The sequence below is a fragment of the Miscanthus floridulus genome, chromosome 10 (genome assembly GCF_019320115.1).
Source record: "Miscanthus floridulus cultivar M001 chromosome 10, ASM1932011v1, whole genome shotgun sequence".
Classification (NCBI taxonomy): domain Eukaryota; kingdom Viridiplantae; phylum Streptophyta; class Magnoliopsida; order Poales; family Poaceae; genus Miscanthus; species Miscanthus floridulus.
The window spans coordinates 24,180,776-24,198,622 of NC_089589.1; the positions used below are offsets into that span (position 1 = coordinate 24,180,776).

At 50.1% G+C, this 17,847-nt stretch overlaps 1 protein-coding gene across 1 annotated transcript; it reads right to left on the bottom strand.

Annotated features, from left to right (window-relative positions):
* Positions 1 to 7,152: 7,152 nt before the first annotated feature.
* Positions 7,153 to 9,528, bottom strand: LOC136487861 (exocyst complex component EXO70C1-like). The gene has a single exon (XM_066484970.1). The coding sequence runs from the start codon at positions 9,482 to 9,484 to the stop codon at positions 7,355 to 7,357; it is 2,130 nt and encodes a 709-aa protein (XP_066341067.1). The 5' UTR covers positions 9,485 to 9,528; the 3' UTR covers positions 7,153 to 7,354.
* Between the last annotated feature and the right edge of the window lie 8,319 nt (positions 9,529 to 17,847).

The window sequence follows — 17,847 nt, forward strand, 5'->3', positions numbered from 1 at the left end:
CAGGTTGAAGGAGATGTTGGACGTCGCCTTGCCCTTGTGGGCCATACACCATGCCTGGAAGTCCGAGCAAGCCTGGCCACTATGTGACGCCGACTGCGAGAAAGACAACACGATGATTAGAAATCAGGCAGAATTGAGCGTGACAATAGATAAATCAATTCGCTTACCCATGCTTGTTTGTATCCGACGAGGTTGCGGCTACCTTGATGGTGTGCTGGACCTTGCATCAGCAAACGACGGTCCTGAACATCCCTGTGCATCTTGAGGTACTCCTCCGTGAACCACCTCTCCACCATCATCGCCCGGCACTCGGGATACGCTTGGCACCACCAGGGAATCATCTACACGTCATCAAGTATTGAACATATAAGAAGATCAAATTAAACCAACTTAATCTCAAAACGAATCAATATTGATGTTCTTCATTTACCTCAAGGTATTGCTCCCGGGTCAGCTGCATCTCTCTTGTGTCTTTCTTGGTTTTCCTCTCTCCAAGCTTCGACCCGTAGTAGGTTACGATGGCCTGGATGCGCACCTCGTGATGCATGTCGGTGACGAGTTTTTTATAGGCTTTGGTAGTCTCCTGCTCTGCCCTGCCTCAAATCCATCCTCGCATCTGTAATAAGTCTGCATACAAAAGCGATGTATCCATTCATTATTTCAAGAAAAGTCCAATGAATGCGATGTATTGAGCAATGTTATGCGAGGGAGACTTACCCAAAACTCTGCCTTCATCCGCGCCGCCTTGTTGGGGTACTCCGCATCGGAGGCGATGATGTAGTGGTCAAACGAGTAGGCCGGCTCCGTCTTCGATGCGTATGTGACAATGCCGGGGAAGTGTTGCCTGCACAGAAGACCAAGGATGCCATTGACTAGCCGTGCGCTACCACCTGACACAACCACCCAGTTTCTGCACAAGTGATTAAGAAAAATTATTAGCTTTTTTCATCATATCATATGAAGTAGTGGTGAAAACATATACAGTTACTTACTTTTGTCCTTCGGGGCGAATCACTGGGCATTGGTGAGGAAGCGGAACCTGTGGGAGGCTCGCGGGACCTCGCAAGTGGACACTCAAAGAGGAGTTGGAGGAAGCGGAACCCGTGCCTGCCGCCTCCCCCCTCCTCCTCCTCCTCCTCCGTCTACCAAACCAGCTCCTCGTCTAACTCGTCCACGGGCGCCACCTCCTCCTACGGCTGGCGGTCCTCCTCACGTGGCATGGGAGGAGACAGCCCCCTCCTGCGGCTAGCGGTCCTCCTCCTCCTGTTCGATCCCTCTGCCGCCCCCTCGACCCCCTCCTACGGCCGGCATGGTCTTTGGTAAATCGAGCTCACGGACCTATGACGGTCGCCGGCCATCTTTGTTCAATCACCTGCAATAAAAAAGAAAAACAAGACGTAATTAGAAATAGGTGCAAAAATGAACAAAACATAATTACAAAAAACATAGTAATACATGTATTAGAAATATATGCAAAAATGAACAAAACATAATTACAAAAATCATAATATTACATGTATTAGAAATAATCTTTATGATTGAGATTAGCTGGATCATAGGTCTCGTCATCACTATCAACATTGTCCAACTCATCAACACTATCCGAAGGAGGAATGTTATCTTCATTGTCATTGCCTAAATGTAATCGCTCAAGCATTTGTATGTCCTTTAGATTTCGCACCTCGTCTCCAGCGTCCTCGTCATCATCCCTTTCATTGTCTACTTCTATTCCTATCTCTTTGGTTAAGTCTATGTCAAACCTCCCTTGTAGCCCCTCTTCTTGATAGAACTCTCCATCATATGTGTTTGGGTTGAAGTTGTAATCTTCATCGTTTGGGACAGGTAGTTTACCGTGTGGCGTTACCTTGTGCACAATAGACCAACCCTTAAGATGCTCAGCGTCTTTGCACGCATATGACGTATAATAAACCTGGACGGCCTGTTGAGCCACAATGTAGACATCTTTTCCTGGATAGACGGAATCCTGTCGAATCTCGACTAGCCCAAGCTTAGGGGTCCGTCTCGTTACACCAGGATGAAACCAGTGGCATTTGAATATGACAGGAGTAAGAGGTTTGGAACCATAAAATGATAGTTCATAGATTTCTTCAATTCTTCCATAATAGTCGAGTCCATCAGTGCCGAGCATAACAACTCCACTATTTGTGGTTTGTCGATTGGGCCGACTCTGCTTATAGCTTGCTGTGTGAAAACGATATCCATTCACGTCATAACCGGTAAATGACTTGACCCTAACGACACAGCCATTTGCAACCTGTCTCAACTCATCACTTATAGGCGCATTAGTTTGGGCTTTCTGTTTGAACCAACAAATGAAATCGGGGCTCCCTGGTCCTGCACCCCATGAAAGAAGGGTATCATTTTCTTGCGGGGTAGGTTGCCTTGATCCATGCCAGGATTGACGAAGAAATTCCCTGTACCAATGAGAAATAAAGGGGTTTCTGTGCCTCTAGTTGAGACACCGTTGACCGATCGTGAAGGGGTTTCTGTGCCGAGTCAATCATGTCATAGAACGCCTATGCGGCTGCCTCCATCTCCTCCTTCTCACATCCCTCATCGAACTGTCCTTGGTGAAAGTCATCTAACATGTCTGCTACCCCGGCATAAGCATCAAAAGCCTCCACTCGTGGTCTCACCACCTCCTCTCTCATACGATGGGCTTCACCATGGTGGACCCACCGGGTGTAGTCCGGCGTAAATCCATTCTTCACAAGATGTTTACCCATTTCCACCTTGTTTATCCTTCTTCTGTTTCCACATTTGCTGCAGGGACACAAAACTAGGCAATGTCCTTTAGCAGTGTTGCCAAATGCACTATTCAAGAAAACATCGGTCTTGTTTATCCATTCCGTGGTGTAATCACTCTGACTTCTCCAGCCCGTGTACATCCACTAACGGTCATCCATCCTCTAACATATGTATCAGCGAGTAATGTAACCATCAATTGCATCTACATGGTGTTCCTACTGTCTAATAGGTGAGGATAGGTCCTAATCCCACCCGCAGATGCGTAGATGAAGTTAGTTTCCATGCTCTACTCCTATCCGAGATAGAATTTCTGTAGCACCTCCCCGTTGTTCTCCAGATACACGTCCTGCCAAAGAAGAGTGCGTATCCGGAGAGCAACAGGGAGGTGATGCCAAAACTCTGTCTCAGACTAGAGCAGAACATGGGAACTAACCCATCTACGCATCCGCGGGCTGTCCAAAAAGCGTGGACAATCCGAAATAGATACGGTTATAGATATGCAAAGATCTGCATACCTCCAACCGTATCTCTTTCGAATGGGAGACGCCTAACTGAGTTACGCGATCTACGACCATGATACGAAAAGAGGGGTTATACCTAGGGTGGCGGTGGAGTCAGGCTAGCGGGGCCATGGCGGGTCGGTGCAGTGGCGAGACGACGTGGTGCAGGCAGACCGGCATGGGGGTGAGAACTCTGACTCAACTCCGACGGGCTCTTCTCTACAAAAATGGAACAAAATACTGTCATTTACAAAAAAAAATTGGCAGAACCTCCCCTGCACGGTGAGGTTTCCAAAACCTGCAAAAAACAATGGCACGATGGCCAACAAGCACATATGTCTCAAGAGAAGCCACATAGTTTGGATATCAATCCATGCAGAAGAATATATCCAAGTAGTACCACTACTTGTACTACTACTTCCACTATTGCTACTACTACTACCATTGGTTCTACTACTACTACCACTATTGCTACAACTACTACCATTAGTTGTACTACTATTACCACTACTTCTACTACTACTACTACCAATAATTCTACTACTAATACTACCACTAGTTGTACTACTACTACCACTAGTACAACTAATACTACTACAACTACCACTACCTCGACAACAATAAGAGAGAAGGCATACCTGATGGGCGCCGGGGTAGGGGCGGGTGGCGTCGGGATCGGGTGGAGTCGGGGTCGTCGGAGTCGGGGACGGGGTCAGGCACGGACGGCGTCAGGGCGGGCAGTCCATAGGGCGCGGCCGGGGCAGGGCCGGCCGGGGGCAAGGCGCGGCAGGGAAAGGGGAGGCCGCGTGGGTAAGGGCAGGCGCGGCTGGGGAAAGGGCCGGCGGGGGAACGCGTGGCCGACGTAGGGCGCGCGGGCAGCGGGCGGCGCCTGGCAGGGGGAATGGGGGCCGACCGGGGCACGGTGCGGCCGCGGCAAGGCGCGCGGGCAGCGCGGCGGCGCAGCGGGCGGCCGGGGCACGGCGCGCGGGAGGCCGGGACGCGCGGCTGCGTGGCCGAGCGGGCCGGCGTGGGGCACGGCGAGCGGCGTGGGAGGCGGTGCGGCAGGCGTGGGCGTGGGCGGGGGCGGCTGGCTTCTGACTGCCCGGCCGGCCCCAAAATTACCTAAGTCGCGTCTTGGCTGAGTGCCGGATCAGGGAGGCACTCGGCAAAGATTTGATTTTTTTAAAAAAATTTTCTTTGCTGAGTGCCCCTGATCTGGCACTCGGCAAAGATTTAATTTTTTTTAATTCTTTGCCGAGTGCCTTCCTAATCTGGCACTCGGCAAAGAAAAAAAATTTAAATACTTTGCTGAGTGCCCCTGTCACGGCACTCGGCAAAGATTTAATTTTTTTATAATTTCTTTGCCGAGTGCTCCTGTGGATGCACTCGGCAAAGAGGAAATTTTTTTAACAATTTTAAAACACTCTTTGTCGAGTGCCTGATGCCTGGCACTCGGCAAAGACACCCTTTGCCGAGTGCCATGCCCCGGCACTCGGCAAAGTTTTTTTGTTTTTTTGTTTTTGGCCTCCAATTTTTTTGTGGAGCCCTTTTAAAGCACCAGGAACTCCTAGTTACAATTTAGGGATTTTTTGTGGTTTTTTGATATATTTAGTTACTTTATTTCGCTTACTTGAATTTTTTCGAAAAATAGAAATTTGAACTGCACGTGGTACGAATAATGGAGTTTAATGATTAAAAAATTGATAGTCATGTTAGTGAGTGTTGTGAGAGGCCGTATCCAGGAACGGACCCGAAATTTCGGACATCTTGTTCACGAAACATGTCCGCGAAATTGCGTGTGAAGTGTTTATAAATTCTATAAAAAACAAACGAAGTCCAAAAATCATGAAACTTGTTGAGATGTCGTGATATCATATGTGGAGGCTATGATAAAAATTTCAGAAGATTTCATACACGTTGTCACGTACGATGCTTACAAACCAGGACATCTCTATATATGATATCACAGCGTTTGTAATCATGTAGAGATGTCCTGGTTTGTAAGCATCGTACGTGATAACGTGCACGAAATCTTCTAAAATTTTTATCATAGCCTCCACATATGATATCACAACATCTCAACAAGTTTCATAATTTTCGGACTTCGTTTGCTTTTTATAGAATTTAAAAACACTTCACACGCAATTTTGCGGACATGTTTCGTGAACAAGATGTCCGAAATTTCGGGTCCGTTCCTGGATACGGCCTCTCACAATACTCACTAACATGACTATCAATTTTTGAATCATTAAACTCCATTATTCGTACCACGTGCAGTTCAAATTTCTATTTTTCGGAAAAATTCAAGTAAGCGAAATAAAGTAACTAAATATATCAAAAAGCCAAAAAAAATCCCCAAATTGTAACTAGGAGTTCCTAGTGCTTTAAAAGGGCTGCACAAAAAAATTGGAAGCCAAAAACAAAAAAAACTTTGCCGAGTGCCGGGGCATGGCACTAGGCAAAGGGTGTCTTTGCCGAGTGCCAGGCATAAGGCACTCGGCAAAGAGTGTTTTAAAATTTTTGAAAAAAAATTCCTCTTTGCCGAGTGCATCCACAGGGGCACTCGGCAAAGAAATTATAAAAAAAATTAAATCTTTGTCGAGTGCCGTGCCAGGGGCACTCGGCAAAGTATTAAAAAAATTCTTTGCCGAGTGCCAGATCAGGGAGGCACTCGGCAAAGAATTTTTTAAAAAAAATTAAATCTTTGCCGAGTGCCTAACAGCAGGCACTCGGCAAAGAAGGCCGTGACCGAACGTCGTTTCGCGGGCAGCCTATGCCGAGTGTAGAGATTTTGCCGAGAGTCTGGCACTCGGCAAAGAAGTCCTTTGTCGAATGTCCGATTTTTGACACTCGGCAAAGAATTTTGCACTCGGCAAACACTCGACAAATAAGGTATTTGCCGAGTGTCCGATTTTTGACACTCAGTAAAGAATTTTGCACTCGGCAAAGTCTCTATTCCTAGTAGTGGAGTTGTCTCCACGAATCCTCCATCCCACAGAAGAAGCAGACGCTACCTTGTGTCATCTTCCTATGGTGGAGCACGTCTCCGGTCGGCAGCGAGTGCTTGCCAGAGAAAAATACGGATCTTTGAGGGACTCACCTTCCGCAGTGACATTCATTCCTTCGAATCACGAATCAGTCCGGTGATACAAGCGACCAGCAACGTTCTTGACGGCCGCGTCGTGATGCTCCCGTCGACGGACGAGCATATGAAACGCCGAGGATACCGAGCAGCTGCCCTGTTTGTCAAAATGTCACGCCCGGAAGTCCTCCTACCTCCTCGTATAGAGAGGTATGTTGGAAATTGTCATCGTGTCAAGAGGGGTGAAGAACTCCGGCATGTCATGTTTCCACGCCACCACATAGTGCAGAAAGCATGTGAGGAAGAAGCTCAGCCCAAGCCCATTGAAATTAAGGTCCGCTCTGGAAGTGTGATAGCTAGTTCTGGCAGGCCTGTAATGTGTTCCAATGTTTCAAATGTTCCGTTCTATAATAACTTTTCGAATGAGCGGTGCTATGGGCCTTACGAGCAACCGCCAGTGGCCCGGCCTGACCATACGACCATACCTCGCAGCATGGGCCTTACATGGCTGTTTGCCGACTTGCAGCTACTGCCTGCCGCTCCTCCTCCTTCACATGACATTGGTGTCAAAAGTCAAAATCAAAACGCTAAAAAAATCAGCACGGATTCAACAACTGTGCACAAAAAATCATCTATGTCTACATTAATAAATTTAGGAGGAGCTAGAAAAAAAACTACACGTCTATATTAAATTTGAAAAAAAAATATGAGTAGTATATTCTAGAAGAATTAAATTACTAGCCAAAGATATGCATCAAAGACCGAAAAAGTAAAATGTGTCAAGTATTTTTCACAGGAGGGAGTAATATATATATGAACAGGTACATGTATCGATTAATTAATCGATGATTACACAACTATCTGCCGTGATTGAGCAAGAGCAATGCAGAAGAGAGCAACTCGATCGAAATTAAGAAAAACAGAAAAATAAGATACTGTAACAATGGTTTATAAAAACCAAATTAGCGACGCACGGCACGGGTTGCCGGATCCTTGTTAATTATTACGTCCTTCTCCTGGGCATGGACACGGCGTTGCCGTCGAAGAGCTCCTCGATGATGGCCTCCAGGTCCTCGCCGCTGAGCTTGACGTACTTCTCCGTCTGCCTCCCCGCGGTGAAGTGCTGCGAGAACCGTCCCAGGAAGGACCGGTACGCCGGCACGATGACGGCGGCGATGGAGACGCGGAGCTCCGACTGCAGCTGCTCGTCGCTGACCACCCAGCTCCCCTGCGTCCGCTGGATCTCGTCCATGGCGGCGTTGAACTGCTTGAACCGGTCCTTGAGCACCTGCTTCTGCACGTGGCCCTTCACGGTGATCACGCCGTCGTCGCGCAGCAGGTTGAGCACGCGGCTCCACGTCTCCCGCTGGTAGTTCTTGTGGTACTGCCGCAGGTCCGTAGACCGCTTCCGCGACCACGCCTCGCCCACAACGGCGTTGATCTCCGGCGAGCCCCGGATCTTCTGCAGCATGTACCGCCCATTGTTCATCAGGAAGATGCTGCTCAGCGACGGATCCTTGTACAGCCGCGACTTGGCCTCCAGGTTGCCGTGCAGCAGCTCCATCACCTCCATCAGCTGCGCTGCGAACGGGTCCCCGCCGCCGCCGCCGCCGCCGTGCTCCGCGTCGTCGTCGTCGTCGGGGCGCCGGTACTCCTGGAACACCTGCTCCAGCGTCTTCTTGTACTCGCACGCAAACTTGAGGTAGTTCATCAGGTACCGGGTCAGCGGGTGCACCGCGCCGCCGGGCACCGGCTGCTTCCCGGCGTCCGCGCGGATGGAGCTCTCCAGGTCGCAGAAGATGGCCGCCGCCGACTCGCCCAGCCGGGTGCGCACGGACGCCAGCTCGTGCTTCAGGTCAACCAGGGCGGTGGACGCGCTGCCGCTGCCGCCGCCGTCTTCGTCCGCTGTGGCACCAGGCCCCCCGGCTCCGGCCCCCTCGCCCTCGCCGTCGTCGGCCGCCGGCGGAACGAGGAACGCGTCCACCAGGGGGACGGCGTCGCGGACGGCCTCGTACATGTCCAGCACCTTGAAGAGCTTCTCTGCGGCGCGCTTCGTCAGCACCACGGCCTCCGTGAAGTTGAGCAAGTGCAGCATGGCGCAGTGCGCGAGGTCCGCGAAGATGTCGCGCCCGAGGCACCTCTGCTGCCCGCCGGCGGCGAACACGCGCGCGCACAGGTCGCGCTCGCCGGGGAGGTCCACCTCGACGGTGTGCCGGAACGCCTTGATCCACGTCGCTATCTCCGACTCCAGCGCCTCCCAGGGCATCTTCACCACGTCGTCGATGCTCGCCTTCTCGTACCCGAGGCTCTGCAGCGACGCGTCCAGCGCGTTCCGCCGCGCCACCAGGAACACCTGCGTGCACTCCGTCTCGCACCCCGCGGCGAACATGGCCTCCGCCATGGCGCGGAGCCGGCCCACGGTCTCCGGAGGGAACGGCGGCGACGCGTCGCCGAAGGCGGTCGGCACGACGCAGCGGTCCAGCTCCGCGCCGTGCCCGAACGACGGCGGCCGCTTCATGGACCGGCCCGTGGCGCTGCCCGTGTCGGCGGCCTGCGGCGCCACCTTGGCGACGCGCGGGTCCTCCAGCATCCCGTGGAACTCGTCCTCCACGAACGTCATGGCGCGGTGCAGCACGCCGGTGACGCGGTGCACCCCGATGGTGTACGTGGTGGCGCCGCCCGGCGCAGTGTTGTCCGCGGTGAGCGCGGACGCGAGCGCGGCCAGACGCTTGATCGCGGCGAGGAGCGGCGGCGCATCCCCGGCCTCGTTCGGCGCCCACTTATTGTCGGTCCCCTCCGACTGCGCAATCTCCTGCTCGACGGCGCTGGCGAACCTGTCCAGTGTCACCTCCGACACGGCCGGCGGCGCGTCGCCGTCCCTGGGGGCCGCAAGGAACGCGTCGATCTCCGCCGACAGCGCGGCGAGGTCCGGCTCCGCGGCCTCCACGGGCACGGCGTCGGCCCCCGCCTCGCCGGCATTGTCGACGGCGGCTGCTTTCTCCTTCTGCGCCTCCTTGATGTGCTCGTTGAGCTTGATGGGGCCGAGGGAGAGGTTTCGGGCGAGCTTCTCCTCGCGGGAGGTGGCCGCCGAGAAGCTGCTGGACTTGAGCGGCGCGACGGGGATCCTGTCCATCTCTTGCCGCGGCCAAGCTCGGCGCAACGAATAACCAAGGTCAATGCCTCAATAATGGCTGGACGGCACGTCTGGTTTGTGAGGCATGCAAGGGGAGAGAGAAGCGTGGAGGGAGGATAGGGAATGGAGGAGGTGTAGGAGAGAGAGGAGAGGTCGCCAGAGGTTGAGGAGGGAGACATGACTTGAACGAGTCTTTCTCTCTCCTCACTTCGCAACGTGGAGTTTGCTAAAGAAAGCATTGGTGCTGGCTACCTCGCGACGACGTGAGTCCCTCGCCGAAGCATGTCGTCTGCACGAAGCAGCTCCCCAAGAAAGTGGAAGGGATAAAAAGAAGATTGCAGTTTATTAATTTACAAACTGGTGATTTCTGTTTTGACATTATTTAAACTTTGTGAAACTCAGAATTTGACATCTGAATTGGGGACCCAACCAAAGTCCCACATCAAAGAACTAATTTTAAGTTTCTAACGTTGAACTCGTCCTCCGCAAAATCTCAAAGATAGAATTACTATGTCCCAATGATTCAACTAACGATTGACGATATTCTTCCATCGCTGCATATGCATTTTGAACTAGTTTCAAAATGTTGGATCTTGCGGCATGTTCACGCTCCAATATTTTATGGTTGATTGTTGGATTTAGCATAAGAACTACATTCTGATTTCAGAGTTCAACAAAGTTCTATTCATCTTGAGCGTCGTCGAGAAAAGCCACTAGAAATTCAGATTAAATATTATTATGGCAGGTCTCATCGATATTAGAGGCAAAGGAAGAGGATGGGTTGGGGAGGAAAGATGGAGAGAAAAGGTCATCAACCATTTATCTTTGAAGGTTGAAAATGCACTTTACCCTTCTTTTTTATAAAGACACTGAAAAAAGTACCTCATATCTAATACTTATCAAGGAAAATAATAGAGATTATAAAATATGGACAATTTGAAACAAAATTCCTTTAAAAACACTAATACACAAATAATTTTGTAAGACGGTGCCCTTTTAGTAATGGAGGCGGTCAAAAAATCCAACCGCCGTGGTTAATGCTTGCGATTAACGGAGGCGGGCATTTTTTATTAACGGAGGCGCGCACTTTTGCGCGTCTCAAAATATCAATTTACGGAGGCGGGCGCCTTAAGACAACCATCTCCAAAAATAGCCTATTTTCGGAGGCGGTCATTTCCATAAATGTATTTTCGGAGGCGGGCACACTATAATGCCCGCCTTCAAAAATACTGGCTCAGCTCAGGCCCAGGCAAAGTCCATTGTAACGGGTCATATATAAACAAGGGCTTAGGGTTTTCTTCGGTCATTCTCTCCTCACACGTAGACAGCCACGGCGCCCATCACTCCTCTCTGTCTCCTTCCCTCTTGCAGTCTCGCCCGCAGCCCGCCCCTCCCTCTCTGTCTAATTCCCTCTCGCAGCCTCGCCCGCCCCTCCCTCTCCGTCTCCTTCCTCCCACTCCCCCACAGGCGGCGGTGGCAGGGCTCCTTCCTTCTCCCTCTCCTCTTCATCCCCCCCACAAGCGGCGGCGCCTCTCTCCTCTTCATCTCCCCCACAGGTGGCGGCGGCCCTCCCTCTCCCTCTCCCCTGTAGGCGGCGGCGCTCTCCCTCTCCCCGAGCGCGGATCTAGCCTTCCCCCACCACCGGCGAGCCGGAGCACCTCCACAACTAGCGGATCCGACGCCCCTCCCCCTTCTTCCCCGCCACTGAGCATGGACCGGGTCACGACGGCCCCTCGGCGGCGGATCCGGTCGCGACGGGGGCAGATCAGGCCGCCGCGGTGGCAGATCCAGTCGCGCCGGGGGCGGATTGGGTCGCGGTGGTGGCGGGTCGAGACGCGGCTAGGGCGGATCGGGTCATGGTCGCTGCGGATCGAGGCGCGGCGGATCTACCCCGTCCACCTCCGGCGATGGCGGAGGGAGGAGCGGCGGATCCGGTGGTGGATCGAGCAACCCTGGCTGCGGTGGCGCGCAGAGCGGGGCCTTCTTCCCCGGCGGCACCGGCGAGCAGCTAGCGGCGGCGGCCCATTGATGGGCTCAACGGGCCCGTGGATGGGCTCGACGGGCCTGTCCACGGGTTTTTCTTTTCTTTTGTTTTTTGTGTTTGATTTACAGAGGCGGGCAAAGCAACCGCCTCCATAGGTCACGGATTAACCGTGACCTTTGATTGGAGGCGGTTGCAATGCCTGCCTCCAAAAATAAAAAACGCCTGCCTCCAATAAATATTATGTAGTAGTGAAATAAGATTAATCTGAGATTAATCTGGTCGTCTTCTTCCTTTGTTTGTCCGTCACCGGTTAGAGACTAAAATTCACACAACAACAAAGGAAAGAGGCACCTTCAAACACCCTATACCTACATAAGGCTTTCATGAAGACTGTTTGGACAGAAAAAATTGACTCAACAGAGGATCTCTCTGGTCATAATAAAAATTTGTGCGGGTGTGCGAGTGTACTAAAGTACACAAATAAACAAAGAGACGGGAACACATATTTATTCATATTTAATGAAAATATAAATGCGAGTTCCCGATACATGTGCGCTCCACAAGTAGCCCACTGGCGGCGATCTGACTTGGGCTGACATAGGCGATGTGGTCTTCTGGTTCCTAGGGCCTCGAAAGGCTCCTCGTTAATTACCCCCGCGAGTTAGGCTCACAGAGTACCTCTGATTAAGCTGTTTTGGTCGTCGTCTTTAATCTTCGCTGCACGTCTCCATGCATGTGTGTTGGTGTAGGTGTGGGTGTCGTCGGGGTGATCCATGGCCTCGTCGGAATCCATGGAGCTGGGGCATCAGCTACGCCCGCCTGCGTGTCGAACGGCGCGTGGTGTTGTCGTGGTAGTAGCACGTGCATGATTGGTGTAGCTTGGACTGCTTCGAACTGGTGGAGTTGTTGAAATTGTAGTAGTTTGATGAAGACTTGCATCCGGCGTGGTAGATGCATCTGATCCGGGGCGTACAGCCGGCCGCCTTGATTGCTTGTGCTTCCTTGTTGCATGGAGCCTTGCACGTACACATGCATGCTAGCTGCGCATGCACGACACACGTGTTCATGCATCCCCCAGTGCTCGGACGGAGCGTAGAAGTGGGTGGAGTCTCTCGCCCATGTCGCACGCCTCGCCGGCGTCGGCGTAGTAGGTGGTGTGGAGCCGCTGTCGATGGTGTCCGGGCTCGTCTCCCCGGTGCGAGGACGTCATTGGCGTAGATGATGAACGTCACACGCTGACTGTAGATGGATCACTCGGAGTCGATAACCAAGCGTGAGACTTTGGCCACGGTTGGTTGCCTGCTGCCACGGCGACGAACCCGATCACCATGTAACCCAGCTCGACGGTGCACCGGGCAACACGGGCGCCGGCTCCGGCTAGCTCACATACCGACCATCACCATGCACACGTGTACCTGATAAACAAAGAAAGACAAGACAAATAAACAAAGACAAAATAAGAGGTTAGCTGCCCATGGTGGTCGCCCAGCCTGGCCATCTCTCCTTGCTTGCTTCTCGTCTTCATAGATTGCACTAGCAGAGAACAGATCTTTGATTCAAGGGCCAAACCAGGCTCTAGTTCCGGAAAATATTACGCCCGGGACTAGAGAGACCTTTAGTCCCGGTTGGTGGCTCCAACGGGACTAAAGGTCCCTGCCCAACGGCTCCTGCGCCAGGCCGTTGTGGCAGGGGATCTTTAGTCCCGATTGGAGCCACCAACTGAGACTAAAGGTCGACCTTTACTCCCGGTTGGTGGCTCCAACCAGGAGTAAAGCTCTTGTCCCGGCTAGTGGCATGGCCTGGGACTGAAAAGTGACATTTAGTCCCGGTTGGATCCACCAACCGGGACTAAAGGTCCCCCCTATAAATCCTGCTGGCCGTCATCATCCTCCCCGAGCCCGCCCGAGAGCTTCAGTTCAAATTTAAGCAGTGTTCTTGCTCTTTCTCCATCCATTCTTCGATTCCTCCATCGATTTCTTCGATTCCTCCGTCGATTCTTCGGTTCTAAAGGTTACCGACTTTATACTCTCATGTTTCACCATTGTCTTATCTCATTTTGTTCACTATATATATGGTTCTTTATTGTGGTTTTTTTTCATTTGTAAGCAATTTGAGCTCAAATCACTTCAAGCTTGCATATTTACATGAAGGAAGGTTAAAGTAGCTATTAAAAACTAGTATTCAACGTTCATTTGTAGCATGCATAGCACACTTCATTGTTTAGAGATATAGAGAATTTTAAAGTTTTTTTAATTTTATTTGTTTATAAAATAAGAAATTTATAGTATATTAAAAAATGAGTATAGAGACTAGATGGCAACTGCTTTCGGGTCCTCGGCCTCTCATGGGTTTCCAAAGCGACTTAGGTCGGGCCTCCCACTCATTGCATGCGGCAAGTGTTGTGATGAGACGAAGATTGTGATGGAGTACCGAGTGAAGAAGGAGGGTCCCAACAAGTGTCGCATTTTCTACAAGTGTTCGGATCGCAATGTGAGTTATTTTATCGTATTTAATGACTATGGTTAGTTTATACCTATTTTCATGATGGTTGTGATTAAAGTTCTAATTTTCTGTTTTAATTTCAGTGGGATGGCACTGGATGTTCAGGCTTCTACTGGGAGGAAGAGTATGTTGAACTCGTGCAAAAATATCTTGCACAACAAACAGATATGGCGGCTAATGAGGCAGTGATCCAGCCGAAGAAGCCCAAAGATGTTGAACAAACAGGGGATCTGTCTATTTTAGTTGGGATTGGTCGCGAAATCCTTATGCTGCTGAAGTGCATTTTAGCTTTAGTGTTTTTAGTGGTAGTTGGGATTGTCTACATTATAGCGAGGCTTTCTTAAATTTATAGCTTTTGTGGTGGTATGCATGTTGTATAATTAACTAATTATGTTCTAGGTTTTAATACGGTATTTATGTCATGTAATGCAGATGAGTCGGCATTGGATGTACAATGCTGATCGTCGCTCCCAAGAGTTCATGGACGGCGTGCATTCTTTGTTACGTACGGCTGAGGCAAACAAACGCGATGGTTTCATATGCTGCCCATGTGCCGTATGTAAGAATACGATGGAATATGCTAACTCAAAGACTCTTCATTCACACTTGTTCAAGTCGGGTTTCATGCCAAACTATATTTGTTGGACGAAGCACGGAGAAACCGGAGTTGTAATGGAAGAAGGTGAAGAAGAACAATAGGGCGATGATGACATTTTTGCCGAATATGGTGCCTTCAATGATACTGCAATGGGAGAAGCTGAAGAAGAGGTGGGGGCAAAGGAGAAGCCCGCTGAAGAAGAGGTGGGGGCAGAGGAGAAGCCCGCTGAAGAAGAGGTAGGGGCAGAGGAGGAGCCCGCTGACAATCTTGGTCAGGCCATTTGTGACGCACAAAGAGAATGCGAAAGTGAAAAGGAGAAGATCAAGTTCGACCGCATGCTAGAGGATCACAAGAAATTGCTATACCCAACTTGTGATGCGGGGCAGAAAAAGTTAGGTACCACATTGGAATTATTGCAATGGAAGGCAAAGAATGGTGTATCTGACAAGGGATTCGCGGAGTTACTAAAAATCCAAAAGAAGATGCTTCCGAAGGATAACGAATTGCCCAGCACCACGTACGAAGCAAAACAGGTAGTCTGCCCTTTAGGATTAGAAATTCAGAAGATACATGCATGTCCTAATGACTGCATCCTCTACCGTGGCACGGAGTACGAGAAGTTGGATGCATGCCCTGTATGTCACGCGTCGCGGTATAAGATCAGGCGAGCTGACCCTGGTGATGTTGAGGGCGAACGTCCCAAGAAGAAAATCTCTGCCAAGGTTATGTGGTATGCTCTTATAATACCACGCTTGAAACATCTTTTTAGAAACAGAGACCATGCAAAGTTGTTGCGATGGCACAAAGAAGACCGTAAGGTAGACAATATATTGAGACACCCTGCTGATGGGTCCCAGTGGAGAGCAATCGATAGAGAATTCCCCGAGTTTGCAAGTGATGCAAGAAACTTAAGGTTTGCTTTAAGTACGGATGGTATGAATCCTTTCGGGGAGCAGAGTAGTAGTCACAGCACTTGGCCTGTTACACTATGTATCTACAACCTTCCTTCCTGGTTATGCATGAAGCGTAAGTTTATTATGATGCCGGTGCTCATCCAAGGCCCAAAGCAACCTGGCAACGACATCGATGTGTACCTGAGGCCACTAGTTGAAGAACTTCTACTTTTGTGGAACAAGCCAGGTGTACACGTGTGGGATGAGCACAAGCAGGAGCACTTTGACCTGCGAGCATTGTTGTTCGTAACAATCAATGATTGGCTAGCTCTAAGTAATCTTTCAGGACAATCAAACAAGGGATATAATGCATGCACGCACTGTTTCGATGACATGAAAGGTATATTCTTGAAAAAGTATCACAAGGTCGTGTACCTTGGGCATCGATGATTTCTTCCTGCAAATCACCCCGTAAGAAAGAAAGGCAAGCATTTTAAAGGTAAGGCAGACCACCAAACCAAGCCTCGCAACCGAACTAGTGAGGACGTCCTCGATATGGTCAATGTTGTGAAAGTAATATTTGGAAAGGGACCTGGCAGCCAACCTGTTTCGAAGGACGCCAATGGTCATGCACCCATGTGGAAGAAGAAGTCCATATTTTGGGAGCTACCCTATTGGCAAGTCCTAGAGGTCCGCAGCACGATCGACATGATGCATCTGATGAATAATCTTTGTGTGAACCTGCTAGGCTTCATGGGCGTGTATGGGAAGCCTAAGGACACAATTGAAGCACGATAGGACCTGCGGTGTTTGAAAGAACGAGACAACCTGCATCCAGAGAAGACAGATGATGGACGCCAGTACTTAAGTCCTGCCAGCTACACTCTTAGCAAAGAAGAGAAGGACAGCTTGTTTGAATGCCTAGATAGCATTAAGGTACCGTCTAGATTCTCCTCGAATATAAAGGGTATAATAAATGTGCCAGAGAAGAAATTTGGACACTTAAAGTCCCATGACTGCCACGTGCTCATGACTCAATTGCTTCCAGTTGCATTAAGAGGAATTCTACCGCCAAATGTACGTCTAGCCACCGTGAAGCTATGTGCATTCCTCAATGTAATTTCTCAGAAGGCAATCGATCCAACGGATCTAGCAAAACTACAGAATGATGTGGTTCAATGTCTTGTCAGCTTTGAGTTGGTGTTCCCTCCTTCTTTCTTTGATATCATGACACACCTCCTAGTTCATCTGGTCAAGGAGATTACTATTCTCGGTCCTGTGTTCCTACACAACATGTTCCCCTTTGAGAGGTTTATGGGAATCCTGAAGAAATATGTTCACAACCGTGCTCGGCCAGAAGGAAGCATCACCAAGGGCTACGGAACAGAGGAGGTCATTGAGTTCTGTGTTGACTTCATTCCCGATATTAACCTGATTGGTGTTCCTGAATCGTGACACGAGGGGAGACTAAGTGGAAAGGGGACACTAGAGAAGAAAACATATATTGGTAAGGGTGATGATTATTTCAATAAAGCACACTACACAGTTCTACAGAACTCCTCCTTGGTAGATCCGTATATCGAGACACACAAGAACCTCCTCCGATCTGAGTTCTCAGGGAATTCTGAAGCATGGATTACGCGTCAGCACATGGAAACTTTCAGCGACTGGTTGCGAAAAGAATGTCAGGGTGATGAGAGTATTGATGAGGAGCTGTATTTGTTGGCTAGGCAGCCATCGTGGCATATCCTCACATACAAAGGGTACGAGATAAATGGGAATATATTTTACACAGTAGCACAAGATAAAAGGAGCACCAACCGGAACAGTGGTGTCTGCATAGATGCCACCGACCCTAGTGGGAACAAGCAAACATACTATGGCCGCATAGAGGAGATATGGGAACTAGACTATGCATCTCATTTTAAGATACCTTTGTTCAAGTGCCAGTGGGTAAAGACGACTGGAGGCGGCGTAGCAGTCGACAACCAGTATGGAATGACAACAGTGGACCTCAACAATATTGGGTACAAAGGCGAACCGTTTGTCCTTGAGAAGGATGTGACTCAGGTGTTCTATGTCAAGGACATGTCTACAAAACCGAAGAGAGGGAAAAACGGCAACCACCCAATCAATGATGAGCCAAAGCGTCACATAGTTCTTTCAGGAAAAAGAAACATCGTCGGAATCGAAGACAAGTCAGACATGTCAGAAGATATGAAAAGGATGACCGAATTTCACCCTTCACAGTGAACAAAGATCCTAGCATCCAACTAAACGATGAGGACACTCCATGGTTACGGCGCGATCATAACCAAGGGACATACGTCAAGAAGAAGTTCATTACTGTGCCCGCTTGATATATATTGATGTTCAATAGTGTGTA

What these genes read in the sequence shown, in the direction of transcription:
- LOC136487861 (XM_066484970.1), bottom strand. Translation starts at nt 9,484, where the DNA reads ATGGACAGGATCCCCGTCGCGCCGCTCAAGTCCAGCAGCTTCTCGGCG.